The 19,485-nt window shown below is 56.6% G+C and overlaps 1 protein-coding gene and 1 long non-coding RNA gene across 5 annotated transcripts in view; one reads left to right on the top strand and one right to left on the bottom strand.

Annotated features, from left to right (window-relative positions):
- Nucleotides 1–1,663: 1,663 nt before the first annotated feature.
- Nucleotides 1,664–19,485, bottom strand: part of RGMA (repulsive guidance molecule BMP co-receptor a) — a 23,720-nt gene continuing 5,898 nt past the window's right edge. For 2 of the 4 annotated variants that reach the window (XM_083849900.1, XM_083849899.1), the window contains exons 2-3: nucleotides 7,258–7,880; nucleotides 1,664–4,804 (exon numbers count right to left, since the gene is read on the bottom strand). In XM_083849900.1, coding sequence (XP_083706026.1) covers nucleotides 4,094–4,804; nucleotides 7,258–7,572 — 1,026 coding nt within the window. In that variant the 5' untranslated portion in view covers nucleotides 7,573–7,880 and the 3' untranslated portion in view covers nucleotides 1,664–4,093. Of the gene's footprint in view, nucleotides 4,805–7,257; nucleotides 8,575–19,485 lie in introns of those variants that run through there. The other 2 variants (XM_083849901.1, XM_083849898.1) reach the window with 2 other exon arrangements.
- LOC310904730 lies at nucleotides 7,179–11,313 on the top strand. Its single transcript, XR_014588579.1, has 2 exons — nucleotides 7,179–7,320; nucleotides 8,598–11,313. It is a non-coding gene; the product is annotated as an uncharacterized lncRNA (long non-coding RNA).

Here is a 19,485-nt window from a genome sequence, read left to right as displayed (position 1 = left end):
CAAGCTGAAGGAGAAATGACCCCTTGGCGTGATGCAACCCCCTGTGTCTCCCAGTCAGGCAGGTCTGATAATAGGATATCCTGAACTGGAAGGGACACCCACAAGGATCACCAAGTCCTGTGGTTAGTCCCACAGCAGCATCTCCTCCATGAGGACACAGACCTTGGCCATCCCAGGGTGCTGGGCAGGACAGGGCCGGGGCTGGGCTGTGTCTGCATTATGCAGGTTAAAACTTGGTCTTTAGCCTCCTGCCAGCTCGCCTGGCTTTTCTCGTCAAGGGGGCCCATCGCCCAGGGTGGCCAGCGAAGCCATCGCACCGCTGTGGGAGCAGGACCCCCAGCCCTGCCTCATGGCGGCGGGGAGGCCGAGGAAGGCCCCGGGTTCGCTTCACGCCATGCCAGAGCGGACCCTCTAGAGGGCAGCCGGTTCCCAGAGAAGAGCCGTATTTCGCCGAGCAGTATTTGTGCTTGTGGTTCGTCGCAGCCACCTGCGTGCGAAGGGCTGCCAGGCCCGTGGGTGGCCGTGGTGGGCCTGCTCACCCCCAGCAGCGGGACGTGAAGCTCGGAGCAGCCCAGGCCCCTGCCTGAGGCCTGGGGATGGGCAGGCACAGCTGAAACGGGGCTTGACACCATGCCTGAGACAGCAGGCTGTGGGAATTGAGCAGCTTTTCCCCGTGAGGCGATGTGCTTTGGACGGGAGAAGAGTAGGATGGGACGGGCCTGGAGCTGAGCTGGCACGACCCTCCTCTAGGAATGGCCCCAGCCCCGCTTGGAGCACGAAGGAGCTGCCCACAGGGGTTAGGGCCGTGTCCTCCCTGGCTGCAGAGCATCAGCCTGCAAGCTTCACCTAGAGCCAGTATAAACCCTTGGCAGGGTCACTGCTGCCCCTGTGCGTGGTGTCACTGCACGGCCTGTGCCTCCTGCTGCTGCGCACCTCCTGGGGAAGCTTCAGTGCCACACGGGAGTAGAAAGGATGGGAGCATCCCTGCCACTCGGGGGGCACTGGCCCCTGGCACCGGCCCCTCGTCCCACCTGCTGAGCGCTTGGGAGCTGCTGCAAGTGGTGGCTGAGTGGGTGGGTGTGCCTCCCATGCCCTTTCCAACCCCTGCCAGCTGTTCAGGGCTCTGACGGAGGGCGAGGTTGGGTTTCTCAGATCTCTGGTGCTGGATGTCTTTGTGTGAATTTACCCAAATAGTGAGTGTCTTCAGCCCGTGCCCACGTCCCACCCAGCTTTCGCAGCCTCCTGGCCCCCGCTGCTAGAGCAGGGAGCAGGTCAGTTTTTCAAGGAGGAAAATGAACCAAAGAAGTGCAGTTTTGGTTTCCCTCATCAGAGGGCACTAACAAACCCGACTGGAGCCAAGAGCGATGCATGAGGGAGGGGCAGGGCCATGGCACCCTGCTTGGCTTGGCTCCTTTCATTGCCCAGAGAGGCAGGCTCAGATGGTTTATTAGCTATAGTTGTTCCACACCATCCCCTTTTCTCATTTGGTGGTAAATAAATAAAACCCCAGAGCAAAATTATGAGAATTTTTGGACAGAGATGAGCTGTCAAAGTGTCTTTGGACTAAAGCAAGCTGCTTCAGAGGGGATGCAGAAATAGGGTAGCAACAGCGAGTGGTGAACAGCACCATACAACACACCGGGAACAAAACGAGACCCACTAATTTATTGTCAAAAAAACCTCAAACTTTACTTGCATTTCTCTCAATAAATAATTTACAGTATATACACGTGGTGACACTCCCGTGGGTCTGAACGCAGGGAGGAGGTGGGGGACATTCTCATAATGTCCTCCCTTTGTATTTCTTTTGTTTCCAAGTATCGGGTCTTTCTTGGCCACACTTCACCTTTAACCAGAACTGGGTCAAACACAACCAAAATAAAGTGCTTCACTGTTTGCTTCTAAAATATGGATACCCCAACCACCCTACGACAGCTGACCACCACTGGAGCGCTCACCTGGCAGTGGGACTGAGCCACATGGTAATCAAATATAATTTCCTTGGCTTTAAATTACCCCTGAGCCACAGCAAATGTGTAAGAGGGTTTATAGGAAAGGAAGGTCTTATGGGAAGGATGGCCTTGTTGGCATGCTGTGGCTTGGCCAGCTGAGACCACTTTTGCGAAGCAGCATGTCTTCAGAGGGGATGCTGTGCACAGTCGCTGTTATCTATGGGGTAATATGGCAAGAAACAAATGTTTCCCCATAGCCAGTGAGAAATTTTGGCTTTCAAAACTTGGGTTTTGAATTTCTATAGACAAATATTTGGATCTTTCTTTAATATGGGAAACAAGAAGTCCAAATCAGCCTGGCTGAGCAATTAGTGCATTGGGAAGCCAAGCTGTCCCATGCCGCGGTCCAGTGGTTGGTCTCCTCAGTGCTGCCAAACTGTGATATCCTTATTTTAAAATCTGCCTAAACAGAATACCTGGGGCACCAGCAAACAAAGCAAGGAGCAAAGTAGTAAACACATTTTTTTTTTGTTTGTTTTGTTTGTATGTTTGTTTTTCTTTCCTTAAACACTTAAAAACCAATTACATCTCTTCATCTGTACAGTCACACGAGATCAATGCCAGGGCTCTATATATTAAAGAGACAATATAAATTACATCCATTGACACAATTTTGCATTTCTCTGCTGCTTTACAAATGGAGCTCTAGAGCTGTTAGGACACAATGAATAGTCACATTGAGTATTTACACCAGGCTGCCTCTTGGCACCAGTTCAGACTGCCAAATGTAGCCTATTCCCACCTCTTTTGGTGCTAGCTTGTCTTGTCATGCCCAGAGACCTCCCTTGAGCAGGAGGTTCCCCCAAGGGTGACACATGTTTTGGGGTTGAGTTCTGGGAAATTCCCCCTGAGGAAAGGAGGGGAAATCCATACAGAGGTCTCCAAGATGCAGACCAAAGGTGGTCTCGCTGTTTGTTCAGTGAGCAATGAGGTGAACCACAGAGGAACACGGAGAGGAAGAGGTTGGGCAGCACAACATGGTGGGGAAGGGAGATTATCAATGATTTTGAGGCAGGGAACAGATATTTGGGGGTTGTTGGGGGGGGGGGGGTCCTCTGCTGCATCCTGTCTCCTGGCTGGATTTCTAACATTGCCCCATTCCAGAGTCAAGCCCAGAAGGGCTTAAGGTGCAACGGGTCTGCAATGGGGATGCGAGTCACGGCCCCAGGACGAGGAGCAAAGCAGAGACCTAGCAGCAAACAAACAGAGAGGGACGTTCCTGCTCCGGGACCTGGCTGATCCGCGGGCAGGCAAGGGGTTGTGGGGCTTGAGGGGGTACAGAGGGGGTCTCCCACTGAGCAGCCTCCCCACTGCCAGTTTTAGGGGAGTAAATGGCGCAAGGAGCTCGTCCGTCGCCAGGCAGAAGTTAAAGAAATCACTTGAATACTGGCCAGGTTTCTCCTGTCGCAATCAAGAGTCCTCAGTGGGTCTGGGCAGAGACAAGGGAGCCAGAAATAGAACTATGGAGTGAATCAGCTGAAAGAAGTGGCTAAAATTGGAGATGCCCTTTGAACCACAGAGAACACAAGCCGAAGCTTGAGGACCATGTCCTCCTTCCACCCAGAAGGTGCCTCGTTCCTCTCTGTGGCCAGCCCCACTGTTCCAGCCCCTACCTGCTGCTTTGCATCGCCTCCTGCAGCGATGGGGCTGTGTGAATATGCACAGCCCAAAAAAACGGAGCCCAGCCCCGTCATGCTCACGGCTCCCTAACACAAAGCCACGTTCACACATGCCAACATCACAGTCACCACGAGCATTCTCGGGACCATAGGGGTGCTGTGCAAGGTGGGGGATCCCCAGCACCCACACTATGGGGAGGAGGAGGATGAGGATGATGGAAAGTGAGGAAGGACCACTCGAGGTGCAGTCCAGCAAAATCTCCCAACTGGTCCTGGGAGCATCATGCTCCTCCAAGAACAAGAGCTGGGGAGGACCAGGTGCTGTAGAGAGGGGCTGAGATCTGAGGACGATCCTCTCGCTCCTCACCGGATCCCCCTTCCAACCTCTCCTCGTCTGGCGCTGCTGTCTTGTCCCTCATCCCCTCCTGCTCCCCTTTCCCCACAGTGCGAGGGAGCAAACCTCTACAACAAACCCAGCCAACACTGACTCAAACACAGCAGTGCAACCCAGAGGGCAGGAGGGGCCCGGGGGAGCCCCGAGGGAGCCGCGTTGCCCGGGGCGAGGTCCCGTGTCCTTTCATAGAGGTGCAGTTTGTCTTTGTTGGAGTGAAGCATCTTCACGTCCTCAAAGGCGTAATAAGCAGCCAGCATGAAGTTGACGTCCCCCGTGGTCAGGAGGTCGAAGACGCAGGACTGGAAGTAGAGGTCCTCTACGGGCAGCTTTTCCCTGCACTTGGCTGTGGCCGATTCGTACGTGAAAGCCTCGGGGGGGGCCTGCAGGCTGGGCCCCTTCCTGCGAGTGCGGCCCTCAGCGGCCTGAGCCGAGCGGAAGGTCTGGAAGTCAATCTGTTGGTTGAGCGGACAACCGCGGAGGCACAAGTAGAGGCCCTGACTGTCCCGGTCCTCCACGGCGTTGACCACCTCCTCTGGCATGCGCACGGCGAAGGTGAGGTAGCGGCCCACCTGCCTCACCACGATGGTGGTGCCGATGTACTTTGCCTGGATCTCGATGTGCTGCCCCGACACCTTCTCGGTGATCTTCAGGCTGTTGGCTCCGTGCTTGTCCCCACCGTTCTTGGAGCCGTCAGCAAAGGCAGCGGGGAGCTCGTCCATCTCCGCCTGGTACACTTTCTGGTCCACGCACTCCTGGAAGCTCTTGAAAATGATGGTGAGCTGGCGGGGGGGGGAAAGGAGGAAAAAAGGGCAGAGGGTTACAACCAGTGCTGACCACCCAAGAGCACACAGACAACAGCAGGATCAATGTGGGAGGTGGAAGAGCTGTCTGCTCAACCCAGCTAGGAGCGTGGCCTAGCTCATGGGTAAACACTTCTTCCTAAGAAGCTGCTCCAAATTTTATACACCCATACTGCTGGCTGCCCCAGCTTTTAGACACTTAAACACGGTCATCCTGCTTCAAAGCTGAGGACACCATGCGTGGAGGCAAGACCCAGAGGCTGGACGTGATGTCCCACCTGGATCTGTGCTGTTATCAGCAGGCCCAGCACAGCAGCTCCCATGCAGCTGGGGCTGGTTGGATTATCGCTAGTCGCAGGCTTGTGGTGGCATGCTGGTGCACGCAGCGCCGTCTTGCCTCCAGGGCCTGGCAGCCAGCAGAGGGGGACGAGCCCTGACTCCTGTAGGTGGTGGAGCTTCTCTGGCTCCCATGGTATTTACATCCCACAGGCCCAGCCTCCTCCCCTCCCTGGCTGTTTGTGAACCAACAGGGTCTTCTCCTCTGCCCCCCCGGGCCATGTTGTGCTCCATCTCAACCACGCAGACCCACGTGCATTTTCAGGATGTTCAAGTGGGCAGGCTCTCCTGGAAGGGATGCAGGTGCAGACTGAGCCCAACATCCTCCCCACCATTAACCGGTTCAAACCTGGGTCCCTTGCTGAAGAAACCACCTCACAGCCCTTCCTCCTCCCTTGCCAACCTGGCTTCGGGGGGGAAGGCCTGACACGGAGGAGGAAAAGCAGACTTTGCACCTCTTTCCATGAGGGAGGAATGGGAAGGGGGACACCCCCCATGAAGGAGCAGACAGAGTGGGGAACGGGGCAGGGCCGGAGGAGAGGCAGCTCTCGCAGCCACGTGGCAGACAGGCCGAGGACAGGGTACAAAGGGGAAAATGGAGGCACCCCAAGGCCTGGGCTGCGCACGGTGGTGGCTCCAGAACTGCTCCCAACAGGAACCCAGAGAGCTGGCAATGTCCCTCTCTCCCAGCACTCCTGCACTGAGCACACAGACACTCCCAGCCCCACGGCAGCCCTGCTGTCCCCTCCTCAGCCATGTCCTCAGGCACCACCTTGCCCTGGCCTTCGGGCTGCACTACTCCTCCCAGAGACCTTCTCCGGGTCCGGCCCTGTATCTGCCTGAAGGAATAAGGGTAAGGTCAGAGACTCTCAAGCAGAAACACAAAGAGCCCCTTGGACCAAGAGGCTCCTGTCCTTTCCAGCAGCACATGGTCCTCTAGCAGTGACCCAGTAACGCTTCCCATAGCTCGTGCTGCAGATCTCATGACTAATCTCTCCTCACCACAAGCCCGTGAGGCAGAAAAAGGGCTCAATTAAAGTGGTGATCTTGGGTTCCAGCCTAGAAATCGTAGGTCCCTGTGTCCTTAAGGGACCGCCTCCCTCAAGTCAGACTTATTTGCAAGGCATTGGCAGGTTTTGAATGCACTTTGGTAGGTAAGGAGTTTAGAGCATCAGGTATATCTAAGGAAGTTTATTAGGGATATGTCAAAACCAAAATGTCAGCTCCAGCTCAGGCTGAAACGGTCACGGCCAGAGCTGAGAAGCGGTGGCCCTGGGAACTGCACGGCCTGTCATGCTCATGCTACTCAGCTCTCCCCTAGCTCAGGGGCCGGCAGGTCTCCCAGGCACTGTGGGACAGGACACCTTCCAAGAGCAAGACGGCTCCTCCTGAGCCTCCCATAGTTTGGCACAAGAAGTGGCTTCAGCTTTAGAGCACGTGCACCACAGGGCAACGTGACAGCATGTCAGCTGCAGGTCTCTCTTGAACCCGAGGCTGTGTCACACAAGTCCTGCTGTGTCACAACAGCGTGTTTGCCCTTGAGTTTTCTCAGTGTTCACTCTGTTCCTCTGGGATGTTTACTCAGGCTGTCACAGCACTGCCAGAGCAGACTGTACCCCGCAAAATGCCACGATCTGGCTGCAAACCAGAGAGACAATTACAAGCCCGGGCAGCGGGAAGGCAGCTGGAGGAGCTCAGCTCCCTGCTTGGATCTCAGGTGTCCTCCGTAAGTGCTGCCATCATTCCTGGTCTGTCTGTGCACCTGGAGTCGCCCAGGTGGGAGCCATCTTAATTTGCCACCCCCCTCTTTTGGCCATGATTGCCTTCTGAACTGCAGCATCTGAGCCTGATAACCATGATGGGGCTGGGCATGCCCAGGAAGAAACCGTGGGCATTTAAATACAAGCGGGGACAGAAGAAGAAAGTCTAGATGGGCATCTGGCATTTATAGTGAAATGCTCATGTTCAGAGGGGCTCTAACCTACTCTCATCCTCCTCAGGGAGATGTGCAGATGGTGGAAGAGACCAATGGTGGAAAGAAGGGGCATGCAAAAGCACCCCCCACCCCTGCTCGCAAGGCTGTGCCCAAGGCTCACCTTGCTAGTGGCGGTGGCCGAGGAGCCAGGCAGCACCGGCGTGTTGGTGACCTGGACGTTCAGGTAGTTATTGTCTATGAGCGGCCAGGCCCCTTGCACCTTGCAGGTCTGGAAGGTGTCCGTGAAAGTCCTGAGGTGGGGGTCCCCGAAGAGCCCGCAGTGAGTATAGTTGGGGGCGGCCGAGTGTTTGTGAAAGCTCTTCTCGTAGTGGCAGATTTCGGGGCTGTCGGAGCGCTCCTGGCTGTCCCCGGGGGGCAATGTCCGGAGGCGGGGTTGGGATGTGGGGCCATCCTTGGAGCAGTTGTGCTGCACCATGAGATCGTCTATGCCATGCACGGCCGAGTGGTAGGCCAGGTCGCCCCTGCAGGTGCGGGCGGTGCGGCGGGTGCAGTGCGCGTAGGCGCGCAGCGCCGTGCAGAACTCGGGGGCCTCCTCTGCGCCCAGGTGGTGGGAGCCCGACGTGGCCGCCCAGAACTCAGAGTTGCACTTGAGGATCTTGCATGGAGACGTCACTGCGGGGAAGGAGGAAGCAGGGCGGGAGGAAAACACAAAGTGGTCAGCGCTTGAGTTACCAACTCTATCCCCGCCAAAAAGCTGGTGTCCCCCTCCCGCAGCCCGACTTCCTGACGTTGGCCGCACCGCGTGATGCGACCTTGAGATGTGACCCTCTCACATGAGCCGGCTCTTACGCAAGGCTCTCAAAGCCAAGGAAACCAACAGGATCTGCCCCAATTTAAGGCAAGAAGGGAAAGAGCAACCAGCCTTTAGATGAATGCTCCTCGGGGGAAAACCAGGGTGGGGAAGAAAGGGATGTATTCATTAACGAGATAAGGCCGGGTCATTAATGTGGTGGGATATGGAATGGGGTTATTAATGTGGTGGGAGATGCAATGGCATTTTTTTATGCCTTTTTAGGGCTTGACGTTGAAAACTCTGTGAATTACTGCGTGTTTAGCTTTATTTCCCCCGTGGCAAATATCTGTATGCATTCCTATTTCTCCTCCGGGAGCTTGGGGAGACCCCTGGGCGCCCCTCCCCTGGAGCATCCCACACAACACCGTGTGCTGCACCCCGTGGGTGCTCGGGGAGCCCAGGAACGAGGCGGGAGGCTCGTTCCCTGCCACGGCCCATGGGGAGAGAACAAGAGGCTGACGCAGAGGAGAAAAACCGGCACAGCAGGGTGCAGGGTGCCAGCCTCCCCGCTTGCCTGCCCGCCTTTCTCCAGATGGAGAAGCCGAAGGCAGCAGAGCTCTGCTGGGCTCAGTACTTGCTGGCAAGCCGGAGGAAAGCAAAGGAAATTTGGATCCTGATTTTTTTTTTTTGCCTCTTTCCTTCCCCAGTGCCTATTCCCCAGGGCTGTGTGGCTTCCCTGGAGCAGAGTTGAAAGCAGCTGTGCAGAAGCACATGGCCTCCATTGAACGTCGCACAGACACTGCTCTCTCTGCCTGTGCCAATTTGGAGCCCTGCTGGGTGAACCCGGGCTCACACCACTTAAAATTCATGGTGTTTTCCTTCCTTTCCTCTTAATCAACCCCTTCAGAAGGCTTGGAGACTGGATGGGATCAGGCACAAAAGGCAGCGGAGCAACAAGAGAAAAAGCCCCACCGTTTCCAGATGCTTTTGCGGTGCCTTGCGCAGGCATACACGTATATTCCTGTCTCGGCATTTGTTTAGAAGGAGGCTGGCAATGTATCTGTGCCAAAATAATTTCAGATTTCTTTAAAGAGAAAGTTACAGAACCCAGCATTGTTGCAGGGAAAACAGTGTTTTAGTTTCAAACATTGCAGCGCTGGAAACCTAAACATAGCTGGTGCTGGAAAATCAGGAGGGCAGACCAAGGCTGTAAAATGCTCAGCAGTCCAGCTTTAAGGAAGCCTCACTCCTCTCTCCTTCCAAGAAGACTGAAGTGCAAATAGGAAACGGTGACAGGTTCCTCACAGTTTCAAAATATGTGCTTAGTAAACGCAGATGCTAGCAACAGCTCCGAGAACCCAGGAGCTGTTTCATCTTGGCAGAGTCCAATTTAAACCTTTGCGTCCTGCTTTCACTTGCCATCAGCCGGAGGTGACCTGATAACAAGCCTTTGACCTCGGACAGGGGTCGGCATTTCTGCTAAGCCTTCTGCATTTATGGGCCGGATTTAGAAGAATTTATAACTCCATGTCCCCCCCCTTCTCAGCCCTGAGCGTTTGGATTTCCACCAAGGACACTTTGCTTATCGGTGGGCCATCACTGCCAGCTGACTTGCAGTGCAGTGCATCGCTCAGTGTTTTTCTCTGGATGAGAGATGGTTGGGAATGGCTTGTTACCCACAGACACAAAAGCCTGGATCCTCAGTGCTAAGCACCTTGGCTCCAAAGGATATGCATCCGCACGTGGCTGCTGTAGCTAGCACAGTGCCTAAATGCAGCAGGAGAAGGAAAGAAGGGTATTCAAGGCAGCTCTCTGAGGAACGGCGGCATTAATGCAGGTGGTCTCACGCATGCCACAGTTTTGGTGAAGCCACTGGAGTGATGGCAACAAGTCAGCTTGCTGGCATGGGGAGTGCAAGCAGGATGGATGTGGGTTTACTGGGGTGTGAAATAAGGAAATTGTATCTCTGCTGAGACACTCACAGCACGGCTTTGCAGATCCTCCAGGACCCTCCAGGTGGAAGGTACAAGCTAAAGGAGCGTGGAGAAGCACGACTCATGCCACTACTGCCGGCTGCCCCATCCACCTGTGGCCCCAGGAGCCTTGCTCTCCCAGCAGTTACACCTAATGCGGTGCTTGGGGGTGCCCTGAGGCTCCACAAAACCCAACGTGCCTCCCCTGCAGACAGACGTGGCAGCAGCACGGCCCCAAGAGGAGCAGGAGGACACGTCCCTGGACGGGCAGGACCACCAGCCCCTACTCTCAGCAAAGCACCAGGACGCGCTGTGCAGGGCAGCCCAGAGCCAGCCCAGCCTGTGGGATGCTCCAGCCCTTCTGATGGGATTTGTAGCGGGAATAAAGCCACAGCCTGCTGCTCTTTAAGGGCACGCTTCATTTACTTGGATTGGGAGATGCAGCCATGACCTGCGGCAGCCTACGCACAGAGCAGGCTGGCTGAGCTGCAGGGGAGGGAGGTTTTCCTCCTGTCTCCAAGTGACGATGACCTTCCTGGTGGGACATCAAGCTATGTGTCTTTGCAAAACCAGCACGGAGGAAGCTGGGGCTGTAGCAGGCAGTAAGCCCTTGGGCAGCCCCTGCTGCAAAACTGCCTCCGATACCCAGCGCCAAACACATCCCCGCGCTGAGCATCCCACGCTGCTGCACCACCAAGGGTCACTCCTGACTTTATAAGGTCCTGATTTAAAAAAACAACAACAACAAAAGAAACTAAAGTAACCAGGAGGGCAGGGAAGCCTCTCTCTTTCCTCCCTGGGCCTGAAGGGGGAGCGTTTTTCTTTAAGATGTTATCGCTCCGGTTTTGGCACCGGTCCCCTTTTTGCTGTTTCGCTCATGGCCCCATATAAGGCCAGATTTCCAAGCCAGGTGCCTTGGCGGCAGCGCGCAGGGGCGGTGTGCGAGCGGGGCCGTGCACGCCTGTGCTTTCCCATGGACGCTTCTCCCATCGCCCCGGTGGTTTGGCAAAGCCTTGGGGGGCTGCACAAGGGGCATCGCTCCCTCGTCTCGCCGTGGTGGGGTGGGAATGGGGACTGGTGGCCAGGTGGCCGGGGGTTTGCAGGCAGGGCTCAGCATGGCTTTGCTCCCGTCACCGGCTGGCACAGCCTCGATCTTCCTGCGCCCGCCTGCTCAATGTGGCGATTGTGCGGCACCTCGGGCCCGCAGGCACCTGCGTGACTCAGCCCCGGGTTAAGCCACGTGGCTGCCACCAATGCCACCGTGCTGGGGACGCAGCAAAAAGCCACCACGGAGGAAAGCAAACGCGCCCTGCTCCCCGCTCCCCGCCGGGCCTTGTCCCCTGGCAGCAGCTTTGGCACGGCCGCGCAGGCTCATTTGTACCCGGGCCAAGGAGCGATGTTTATTCAATTTCACGTAATCTATTTTCCATCTACTCACAATGGATCTGTTTTTCAACCACAGATGACTTAGCACGGAAACGAACCCCTCTCAACCAGGAACCCAGCGAGGCTCTGCAGGACCTGCGTGACGCTCTCGTGGCTGGGTGACACCGCCACCCCGGTCTGTGGCAAAGGGACCTTTGTCCCAGGGACCGAGCAGTGCCTCCGACGCGTGGCTTCAACCCCTGGTAGCCCAGCCACTTCCCCAGGTGGGGACTCAGTGCCACTCAAACAAGGGACAACATTTCCTTCGGTACCTGGAGGCTGGAAGTTTGGGAAGGTTTAGAGTTCGGAAAAAAAGCATTAAATCGCCCGGCCCTCGACAGTCGGCCTGCACGTAGCCTGGTGCCTGTGTTTGTTCAAGTGCACCTCCCCGAGGACTTCTGCAGCCCGAGGTGACCGCGGGCTGAAAAGCTGCCCCTGTTTCAGGAGTTTATCACCTCTACAAAACGCAGGTCTCGGTCCTAAGTGGATTTTATCTGACTTCATTGTACGGACATAAAAAGAACCAGCAATTTTCTCCAAAGCAGTAAAAAGTCCGTTAGTACCCAGCGTGTTTCCCGCAAAGATATTTACACACTGCAATCAAGTCACTTGTCAATCCTCCAGATAAGCTAAACGGTTTGCACTTTTAAGTTCCCACTGGAAGGTGTTTGCCCAGCCCTACAATCAGCCTGCTGCCTCCCTTCCCCACGGCAGGAGGTTTCTCTGCAAAATTCACCGCCCCGACGGGCACTGCGGACGTGGGACGTGCGCTCGCCCCTGCCTGGGCACACAAAAATCGCGGTTTTCTCTCTCCGCATCGCATGAAGCTCACTTCCCTGCTCCAAGAAACCAGCCTTCAGGCAGCCCCAGCACGCGGCCACGTCTGGAGATGCCGGTCAGAGCCACGCTGTGCTCCCCTACAGCAGCACATCTCCGCTAGATTGCACGCTATTAAATTAAGCGTTCAGACCGACTACGCGCACGCATCCAACTTTAACAGCCAAACTTTAACAGACTTCTAATTATCAGTGCCCCCCCTATTTTCCCTTCGGCTGGTGTCAGGTTACCGGGATTTCATTTACCCAAATCATGCTCGTTCAGAAAACCAGCACAAAACCAACAATTCGTCTCTTCCCCTGTAATTCCTCTAGCAATGAGAATTACTGGAAATTAGTTTCAGTAAGCAAAAGCCAATCCTTTTAAGACTCTTGGGTGCATGTTAACCAGACCTGTTAATTTTAAAGTGTTCACTGCTAAGAGATGTTGTTTAATATCCTCCTGGTTACTAACGGGCTGGAAAGTATTTCATCACCCACATGTGATGCAAATACATCATCCTGCGTTTTTCCAAATCCGTGGATTGAGGTGTAGATGTGCAAGCCTCACATATGCAGTAAAAGGTTTTTTTTCGGAGAACACAGTAAAACGTAATTACCTTTGGCCTCACATCTGAGCACGTAGACTTAGGCTCCTAAACACATATTTATTTAAGTAATCTAAATAAACATATTTATGCTGACACCTCAATAGGAAAGGCATGGTTCTCGGAGGTGTTAAATACCAGCGACTTCTACCAGCTCCAGCTCCTGGCCGGCCACCGCTCGCAAAAGAATGATGGGAAAAAGAGTTAAAAATCCAGATTGCTCCTCAAAACGCTGCTGAGGGGACCTCTTCCTGCAAGATTTCGGGAGCCTGAAGCAAGACCCAAGGGGATGAGTGGCATCACCCTCGTATCCAGCCTCACGACCCGTCCCCAGCCTCGCTGGCCATGCCGGGCTCTTCCAGCGACCTCCTTTGAACTGCTAATCAGACCCAATCTTGCCGAATAATAGCCTGCTTATTATTGCCTCGTTTGCATAACAAAGAGGCCCAATAAAACTGATTTGACTGTGCTCAGAGGGGGTGTGAAAGATCAGCCCTGAGAAAAGAGCTGCAGGAATGCAGCAAACTGCTCCAAAGCCTCAACCCAGGAAGAAAGACAATGCAATTTGCCATCAAGAAAAGCCCAATAGACCAATAAATTACCCATGTGCAAAGGGATCAGCTCAGGTTTCAGCTGCACTGGAGCGGGGGGAGGAGGACCAGGAGGAGGGAGCTGCAGGAGAAAAAGAAACCTGCCTCTCTCCAAGGGCTGGAGCTGCCATTTGGCAGGGCGTTGGGCATGGGGAGGTTGGCTCGGCGCGGGCACCTTCCACGCCAGGGCTTGTGCTCTGCGCGCCCGCTGGCAGAGGCTGAGGATGTGCTAAAGGCAGGTGAAGGGCGTGCTCGGAGCTCCTCTGGGTGCATCTGAAGTGTCTCTTTCTTAGTCCAGTCCTTGTCTTGCTCAGGAAGATGCTGGGGAAAGGCCTCGCCAGGTAACGTCAAAAGGAGGACGCAGGAGGAGTTTCCCGGTCTCTGTCACTGCAGCACCTCCCTCGTGTCCTTGGTGCCGAGTTCACGGCCCCCCATCTCTCCTCTCCTGGCATCGCAGACACAGGGCAAACACGGGCAGGAAAACTGCAGAGTCAGTGCCTTCGCTGGCCACGGCACGAAGTGGTGGATGCTGACGAAGGAGCCCGTGACGCTCCTGTCACTTAGTCAGCTCTTTTGGCTCCCAGAGTCCTCTTACTGCAGACACGGCGTGCTCAGGGACAAATACATCTCCCCCCAGCCTGCTGGCCGTGCTGGTGACGCCCGGCCAGCATCGCTCCTCCAGGCCCACCCCAGCATCCCCTCGCAGGGAGACGGGACCGCTGGCACCACTGGTGGGGGCAGCAACCATGAGTCTTGGAGTTCACAGCCGGGGCCACCTGAAGGTGCCGTCCTGAGAGGTATCGGCAGATCTTGAGGAGTTCAGGAGGCACGATGGACTGAAAGGAAGAACAAGCATCTCCAGCTCCAGCTTCACGGTGGGATTCAGGCTTCAGCAGTGCCCTCGGCACAGCTGGTGAAGCAGCAGCCTGGTGTCGCGGTGGTGGGTTGGGAGGTTTTGCTCCACGGATGCAGACTGAGAGCTGGCGGATGGAGGAAGAGGAGGGAGGGAAGCGACCTTCTTTGAGTCTTCGTCTGCAGAAGGATGCCAATGAACACCACGGCTCACCACGGGATGGGAAGCGGGGCTCAGTTGTGCCAGGACTGCCCACCTGGGCCTTCCCTGGGAGGACTCAGCTGCTCTCCCAACACCAACCATTCCTGGGAGCGTGGAAACCTCCTCGGCAGTGCTCCATTTTACAGGTGAGGACACTGAAGCCGTGCAGGGATTCACTCAAGATGAGCCCAGTGGGGAGCGAGGTGTTTTTCTCATCCTCTGCACGAAGCATCACCCTCAGCTTCCTCCTCCACCACCACCTGTTCCCCATCCCTCCAGAAAAGGCACGTCGGTACCCAGACACTGCACAAGGAGCAGTGGCCACCTCCACCGGCCGCCAGCCCCGCGGTGGGGCAGCCCTCCAGCACGGCTCCCACGGGGCTGGCAGCCCCGCAGCCGGGGCTGGTTCGGGTTTCCAGCACCTTGCGCCGAAGCCGTTTTCCCAGGGTGCCTTTGAGAAGCGTTTGAAGGCACAGCTGCCACCCACCAGTGCCCGCGGGCCCCCCAGGTGTGGCAGCGGGTCCCTCGCCCTCCTCCTCCTCGCCCGGGCCACGGCAGGGCTGGCAGGGAAGCGCTTTATGCTTACAGGTGTGGATTCCCTCTAGGAATAATCATCCCCGCCGTGCTCTTGTGAAATTTCAACCCTTCAAACGCAGAGGTAAATGAGACACAAAATGAGGAGATGGAGAAAAGCCCGGAGCACATAAATCTGGATGAGGCAAATTTATACAATTAAACGCCTGCCAAAAAAATTGCGGCATCTCCGTCGGAGGCGTTGATTTGCGCGCAGGGCGTGGGGTGGCACGGCAGCTGTGACGGCCCCGCGAGTCTACCCAAAACCCAGGTGGGCACCCAAACAAACGCTGTGGCTGTGCTTGGGATGCAAAGGGACCGAGCTGCCCATGCGGATCTTTTATGAGAAAAAGTAACTTGGAATAACTTTCGGCCTAATCCCTTGCCGTCCTGCTGCTCCCCAGCCTCGCCCTCCATCCCTGGGAGGCCAGAGATGTGCTCTCGCATCAGGGCTGGCTGGAGCATCACACAGCAAGAAAAAAGATAGCTGGTCAGCAAACCAAACCGCCGCAGGTTGCTGTTAGAGCTTTGGCAACCAAAGTCAACAGGTGTCCGGGAAGGAGACAAAACCCAGGGAGCAGAAAATACTTTGGGCTCGAGCAAAGCTTGCTCTCTGCCTGACCCACAAAATCCCCCTTCTATTCAGGGCTAGCTCTGCTTGCTGGGAACTCAACGTCCAAGCTCCCCTCGGTGCTGAAGAAGTGGAAAGGGGGCCTCAACGCCCCGCTGGCGGAGCACCCCGAAGGACTCGCTGTCCTCGCGCCTCCAGCGGCTCCGGGCCCCGCGCACCACGGCCGGGACGTTGCACAGAGCTGCTCAGTCTGTGCCTGAGAGGGTGCGTGTGTGTAGGAGCCAGCTTGTTCTCCGCAGCGAGAGCCCTATGACTTCATCAAGGGGATGGCATCTGGTTTTGCAGTTGGACATAATTCAATTCTCCCCCTTGCTGCAGGAATTTCAGCTGGTGAAGCAGTGATTTACTCAGCCCAGCTGCACTTGAGTGCAAAGCAATCTCCAGGCTGCAATCGAACGCCCTGTTATTTCGAGAGCTCACGGACAAGGGAATAAATGTCTTGGTGGTGATGGGAGCTCTTTTAATCCGAGCAGTTCCCAAGCGCAGGTTGCAAAGCTTTTTAAAGGCATTTAGGGGCTCTCCCCTTGGAAGCATGCTCCTGGTGCCACGCAGGGCCGTGCCCCCAACAGCTCCCTCCTGACCTGCAGCATGGGGACGGGATCTGCCAGGACAGCCAGGAAAAGGATGGGGCTCCCCTTCACCTGCCCCATCACAGCTGCACCTCCGAGCATCCTCCATCCTTCCCCATGTCCCTCTGGGTCTGCATCCACCCTGAGGCCACCGAGCCTCCTTCAAACCACCCGGGACCCCAACTGCTCTTTGGGTCCTGGGTTCCCACGCTCCCCATTGCTGCCCCTCATTCCACATTTGGCACCTGCTGTGATGGGCAAAGCAAACCAAACCCAGCAGCACCCCACGACACCCGTCCCACCGGGCCAAACACCCTCATTTTGGATTTATTTATTTTTTGCTCACCCCCAGGGAGCTGGGGGGGGGGGGCCCACAGCCCTACCACAGCCTTGGGTGGTTCATGAGCTGAGCCCGAGGGGAGCCCGCAGAGCTCGTTGTCACTGTGGCCCGGCTCTCTGGGGACAGCAGGTGGGTGCAGAGCCCCAGCGAAGCCCGGGGTCAGGAAGTTTTTAGGGCTGCACAGCTCTGCGAGCGCTTTCACGCGCACACCCATCTCGGCGCAGCTGCTTAGGCCGCAAAGAAGGAGAAACCTTGGCTGCTGCCACTGTAAACCCGAAGTCACGCCTGATATCTCCCCGTTCCCAGTAAGCAAAGGCCTGGGATCTCAGGAAAGCGATTTCTGGGGACAAAAAGCAAGGCGTCCACCCCATCCGTGTTAAAAGCCCGGCGCCTCCGCTCAGCCCCACGCCGAGCCTGGCTGGCAGTCGCGGAGGACTCCCTGTTCCAAGTACGAGAGCAGCGAGCAGCAAAACAGGGAAGCCAAAATATTTCCAGGTTTACGTTTGAATCCCTCCCTCCTTTCCCTGCCCTGACAACGTCCCGCACAGGCGCCATCCTCCCGGTCCCGCTGGAGGGGAGCTGCCCTCAGCCGCCTCCGAGCCCCCCTCCTCGATTTCGGCTTAACGCTGCGATCCCATCCCTCCCTGCCGCCGAGACAAAAGGCGTTTATAACCCATCCTGCACACCTCCAGTAGGGCCGGGTCCTTACTGGGAATCGGCCGCCTCGCCTGGATGGACCAAGGGCAGAAAATCCCAGGTTTTTCTGGCGGCAGGCAAATCAGCCGAGGCGAGCCACAACCCGGGAAAGCTGAAGCGAGCCAGAGGACGAGGGGGAGAGCAAAGCCTGAAGCCTGCTTTTCAGAAGGGCTATTTCTAAAGGGCACGAAAAGATTTGCAAGAAAACTTGGTGCAGCCCCAGCTGAGAGGCGCTGGCAGTGGGTAGCCGCCCACCCTGGGACACCCCCAGGTGCCCACCGCTCGCCCCGACCCCAGGGGGGCGGCACCCAAGGGTGCTCGGCGCCGAGACCGGGGCCAAGCTGTTGGTGTGAAAGCAGCACAAGCGGGAATACGGCCCGGGCTGTGCGCGTGGGGGGGGGGTTAAGCAAATAAATAAATAGGGCAGGACTCGGCGAGGCACTGATCCGACATGCCGGGCCCCGCGTGGGCTGCCTCGAGCAGCCCCTGTCAGCTTGGGGTTTGGGGGGGGGCCACAAAGCTTCGCTGGGGCCACGCCGCCTCTTTGGGGTGCTGCTGAAACCCTGCAAACTCCCACGTCGGGTTAAAAAAAATAATAAAAAAAAAAGGGCGAAGGAAGCTTCAGGGAAGCATCCCCCCTTTCCCTATCTTCCCAGCCCCAGAACTGGCAGCGAGCCCCCCAGCAGCGCGCACGGGCAGCCCCGGCTCCGTCTGCGCCCCGCTCCTGCCGGCTCCGGATCGCCCCGTTTTGCCAGTTCTTTGCACCTTATTTGACTGCTGAAGGGAGAATCAAACAAAGCAGGCAGCCAGATCGCCTATCAAGTTCTTTCTTGCACCGTAAATCTCCCAGCCCCAACCGCTCGGGAAAGGGCATTATGGGTGCACTAAGAGGTGTTTTTTTTTTTTTTTTCCCCCCAAAAAACTGGGGTTTCAGCAGGGTCGGGGCTGGGAGCAGCTCCGCGCTGAGCACAGCACGGGCCGGGTTTGCTTTCCTGCATCTGGGCTATGAGGGAGAAGGGGGAGGAAGGGCGTAGAGCAGCTCTTTATTTATTTGCTGCATGTGTGTGCAAGACTGCTGCACCTACGGTTATGCAAAAGAAAGGCAGGGGCGAGTTAAAAATGTAAAAAGGGAAAGTTTGGCTAAAACGAGAAGATAAACAAACCGGGAGGGTGAAGCGCCGGGGTTTTTCTTTCTCCCTCCTGCTTTCGCTCGGGTCTTTCCCCCCCCCCCCTTCTTTGCAAATGAAAAAAAAAAAAAAGAGGGGAAAAAAAAAAAAGGAGGTAAAGAAACTGGAGAGTTTGGGAAGGAACAAATCCGCCTCTGTGGACTCGGCTTCCCCTCCCCCAACAAAAACAAGCACTCAGGGCTTGAAGGAATTTGCAGGCAGAGATCTGCCAAAAACATTGTGAAAAACTATGGGGGATTCATTGGAAACAGATGGCGTTTTCAGCTGTAATTCTGAAATTCTCTCCTTTTCTGACACAATGCAAACAACCGGGGGATGCGGGCCGGGGGCCGAGCGAGAGGCGCAAGGCGCGGGCTGGGGGGGGGGGGGGGGGGGCCCTTGGGTGCCCCCCCAGCCATTTGCTTGCACCCCCCTCGGCCAGGGCAAGGGAGGGGGGATTTTTAATTCTCTTTTTCTCCCAGCCAAAACACGGTGCGAAGCCTGCAAAACCCAAGAGAGGCCGGGGAAGGAGCCTGGGGGGGGAGCACACCGCGCTCCGCGCCCCCCGCGCATCCTTCGCCGCCCGGCCCCAGGTGCGCGGCGCGGCCCCACGGGGGGGGTCTCAGGGCTGTGCCCCCCCCCTTCCTCCGGTCCCGATCCTGCCCCAGACCCCCAAAGCAGCGCCCCCCTTTTCCTCCCCAACCCCTCTCCGCTTTGCCCCTTTCAGAGCGCAAAGCTGGGGGGCTCCGCTCCGAGCCCCCGGCGGTGCGCGCACGGGCACAGATCTGGCACCGGGGGGGGTTCATCTGCCCCCCCCCCAACCCCCAAATTTCATCGCCCCCCCGGGATGGGCACGGCGGAACCTGCCTGGCGGCCGCTGTCACCTCCAGCCCCTCGGCTGGGGCTTTTTTCCCCCCCCCTTTTTTTTTTCCCCTTTTCCTTTTTTTTTCCTTTTTCTTTCTGTTTCTCTTTTTTTCTTTCTTTTTTTTTATTTTTTTTTTCTTTTCCGACCGTCTCCTTTCCCGTGAGAGGAGGCAGCGGGGAGACAAAGAAGGTGAGGGCAGGGAGCAGCAGCCTCCGCCAAGGCTTGGGGAGGAGGCAGGGGGAGCACCAAAATCCGAGCCCCCCCCCTCCCTCTCTTCAGGCTTATTTCCA

The sequence above is a fragment of the Anser anser genome (genome assembly GCF_964211835.1).
Source record: "Anser anser genome assembly, chromosome: 10".
Lineage (NCBI taxonomy): Eukaryota > Metazoa > Chordata > Aves > Anseriformes > Anatidae > Anser > Anser anser.
The sequence above is the reverse complement of the archived record's forward strand: the minus strand, read 5'-3'. Positions and strand labels throughout refer to the sequence as shown.